The sequence below is a fragment of the Otolemur garnettii genome, unplaced genomic scaffold (genome assembly GCF_000181295.1).
Source record: "Otolemur garnettii isolate 467f Iridium unplaced genomic scaffold, OtoGar3 scaffold00127, whole genome shotgun sequence".
Classification (NCBI taxonomy): Eukaryota; Metazoa; Chordata; class Mammalia; order Primates; family Galagidae; genus Otolemur; species Otolemur garnettii.
The window spans coordinates 3,668,610-3,672,100 of record NW_003852522.1 but is presented as its reverse complement, the minus strand read 5'-3'; the positions used below and the strand labels follow the sequence as shown (position 1 = coordinate 3,672,100).

At 52.9% G+C, this 3,491-nt stretch overlaps 1 protein-coding gene across 1 annotated transcript in view; it reads right to left on the bottom strand.

Annotated features, from left to right (window-relative positions):
- CDC37 (cell division cycle 37) overlaps window positions 1-2,884 on the bottom strand; it is a 12,996-nt gene extending 10,112 nt beyond the window's left edge. The window contains exon 1 of the mRNA XM_003797965.3: window positions 2,684-2,884. Within this exon, the coding sequence (XP_003798013.1) occupies window positions 2,684-2,785 (102 nt within the window). The 5' untranslated portion in view covers window positions 2,786-2,884. The remainder of the gene's footprint in view (window positions 1-2,683) is intronic.
- Window positions 2,885-3,491: the final 607 nt, after the last annotated feature.

Below are 3,491 nucleotides of genomic sequence, written 5' to 3'. Positions count from 1 at the left end.
GCTGGTGCCTTAGCCACTGGAGCCACAGGCACTGAGCCAGAATTACCTAAATAATGATGACAGTAGTAGCTACCACCCCAAGAGCAATACAGACATCCAATAAGGTAACCCTCACAATGATTTTATGGGGTGAATATTATTCAGAGTCTCAGGTGGGGAGACTGAGGCATGGAGCAATCACATAACTACCTATAAGTCAGTGGTTCTCAACCTTCCTAATGTCACAATCCTTTAATACAGTTAAAAGGGGTCACAACCCACAGGTTGAAAACCTCTGCATAAGTCATTGCAGCATGTGAATGCCTGGATTTTTTTTTTTTAAGAGACAGAGTCTTACTAGGTTACGCAGGTGAGAGTGCAGGCAAAATCATAGCTCAGTGCAGCTTTGAACTCCTGGGCTCAAGTGATCCTCCTATATCAGCCTCATGAGTAGCTGGGACTACAGGCACATGCCACCATGCTCAGCTCTTTTCTTTTAGAGATGGAGTCACACTAGGTTGCCCAGGCTGGTCTTGAATTCCTCGGCTCAAGTGATCCTCCTGCACTGGCCTCCCAAAGTGCTGAGTTTATAGGCATGAGCCACCATGCCATGGAACTGGGACTTGAACCCACTCGGTCAGGCCTGTGTTCAGAACAAAGACCTCAGGCTAGCTCTCCTTATCTCCTCTAGAAGGCTTACTCCCGGCTTGGTGCCTGTGGCTCAAGTGGCTAGGGTGCCAGCCACATACACCCAAGGTGGTGGGTTCAAATCCAGCCCAGGCCTGCCAAACAACAATGATGGCTGCAACCAAAGAATGGACAGGCGTTGTGGCAGGCGCCTGTGGTCCCAGCTACTTGGGAGGCAGAGGCAGGAGACTCGCTTGAGCCCAGGAGTTGGAGGTTGCTGTGAGCTGATGCCACAGCACTCTACCCAGGGGGACAGCTTGAGGCTCTGTCTCAAAAAAAAAAAAAAAAAAGAAGGCTTACTACCTTCCTTGACCTGCCCCAAGTTTTTTCAAACTTAGCTGAGAGTAGAATCCAAGTTTGCCTGTCCTTGAACCTGCACTGGACATGCTGAGGACCCCTGCCTCGTATTCGGTGCACTACAGCCATGGGGCTCTCAGAGGCAGGACAGGAAGGGAGAGGTGCCAGCAGTGAGGAGGGTGTGGTGGGCTGACTACACAGCAGCCAGCAGCTGAGGAAAAGCCTCCTCCCGGCAGGCAGGACTGAACCACTCCTCGCACAGTAGTAGAGATTAACCTCTTTACATGACAGAAATAGGTATTCCCAAGAATAGTCTTTGGAGCTTTGTGGAGGTCTTAAATATTCCATAATAAAATGTTACACACAGTAAGAAATAGAAGTGCTAGAACATTCTTCCCACACTCCAGTGGCTTGCCTAGTAAGTAACTACCCAGGAGACTGCAGCTGTAAAGAATAGGTTTGGAGGTGCAGACTGGGAGCTAGACAGGGGCTTTTGGATACATGACTAGGAGTTACCCTACTGGAAAGTGAGATGAGGAACTCCTAACTGGAAGGTACTGAGAGGTATATGCCCTCAGTTTGAGTATAACAAACACAGGTATGTGGGTGCAGGCACTCTGATTTGGGGAAGAGGTTAGACTATTAGGTCTTAGAGCCACCCTATTAGCCAGTGAACACTGAGGGGTGGTAGAAGATGGATCATTCAGACTTGGAGTTTGGAGGTCTGGATATGGGGGCTCTCTGTGGGCAGACAGACAAAAGATGGATTAGTAGTAAACTTGGAATCATACCAGAAGACCTTGGGGTAGAGGAAGGTACAATTTGGATGTCAAGAAAGTAGCAGGTTAGGCCAAGGATAGAAGCAAGGTGGGGTGGGTTTCCAATACTGGCAGAGGTTCATACAGGAAGCCAGCCTTGGGGTGGACAGTGACTGCAATACCAAGTAGGAGCACAGGCTCTGGCTGTCCTGGAAGCCACGTAGGCAGTGTTTCCTTGTCTAACAGGGACTACAGGAGGTCCAGTCAAAGGTGAGAGGCCAGAGAGAGTGGAGACTCTAGTGGGGTGGAATGGTGGTTGAATCTGGAGGGGATCCCAAACCAGAGTTGGGAGTGAGGGCCTTGGCTGGGCATGAGTCTACATTCCAGAAAGGCGGTCCCAGGCAAGGGACAGAAATCTCAGCGTTGGGCAGAGTTTCTTGCTGTTTCCAAAAGGAGTGGGGTCTCTGAATCCTAAAGAGAATTCCGGATCAAAACCCTGGGAAGGAGATCCCAAGATAAAACTAAAGCATTGGTAGTCTGAACTAAATCTTTGGGGAAGAGACTATGTGAGATCCCAAATCAGAAGTGGGTACCCGAACAGGACCAGGGATCATTTAGCAATATTCAGGGTCCAGACTCTGAGGTAAAGTTATGGGTGTAAACAAACGATCCCATACGAGATTAGGAAGACCCTTCAAGGCTTGTCGCGGGAGACTAGATTAAGAGGAAGCTCAGAGTCCCACGCAGAAATAGCAGTGGGCACTCGGAGATCACGGGGAGACACGCAGGGTTTCATCGATACTGGGGTCCCGTTGTGTGAATCGAGAAACCTGAGGGTCCAGATGTGGGGTAAGAATCCCATGTGTGAGTAGCGTAGTCCCCGGGCAGTACTAGTGCTCAGAACTCTTTAAGCAGGGTCGGGGTGGGGGGTGGGGGTAAGAGGATGGGCGTGCGCACTCTACCTGGTGCCGCCAGCGGAAGAGGCTGGCCGTGTCGATGTTGGGGTGCGTCTCGTCCTCATCGTCAGACACCTCGATGTGGTCCCACACGCTGTAGTCCACCATCTTGCCTCAGCGGCCCAGCCCGCTAAGGCTCGGGTGGCGGCGGTGGAGGGAGTACCAAAGACACTGTCGAGGAGCTCCGCCCCTTCCGCTTCCGCCCAGGTGTTACACCTCTTGGAACCGACGTCACATCCCTAGTAACCGCGGTAGCGGCACTAGAGACTGAGCCTGCCTTAAAGAGCCCCGCACACGTGTTCTCACCCTCCAGGAGTTCCCTCCAAGGCTCGGCATTATCCAGCGCAGGGGCTCCACTAGGCATGCTGGGGGCGATATGGGTGACGCTCCGACTATGAGCCCCCTTCATCTCCCTCCGTCCCAAAGCGGGCTTTTGCGGCGGCAATGGAAGTACAGTTGACGAGGCTGAGAGAGAGCATTGTCCCCTTAGCCACGTCGCAGTGACGTCTGCTGGGGGCAGGGCGTAGGCGAGAAGCCTGCCTTGTGCCCCTTGTGCTGCGGGACTCACACCTACTCTGTGAAGGGGTGGCTGATCTGAGGGACCTTCTCAGTCCGAGGGGTCCTTGGCCCTGCCCCGTAAAGGTCTATGAGAGGTGGTATGGCCCTGCCCTGGAAGGGTCTAAGTGGGGACCAGTAATGGCCTTGCCTGTGGTGGGGGGTTGAAGTTACGGGGGGGATCGTAGCCCTGCCTGGGAGCTGGTGTTTCCCCGCCTCGGACCACCTCGCCTCCACCCGCCCCCGCTAGCGAAGATTT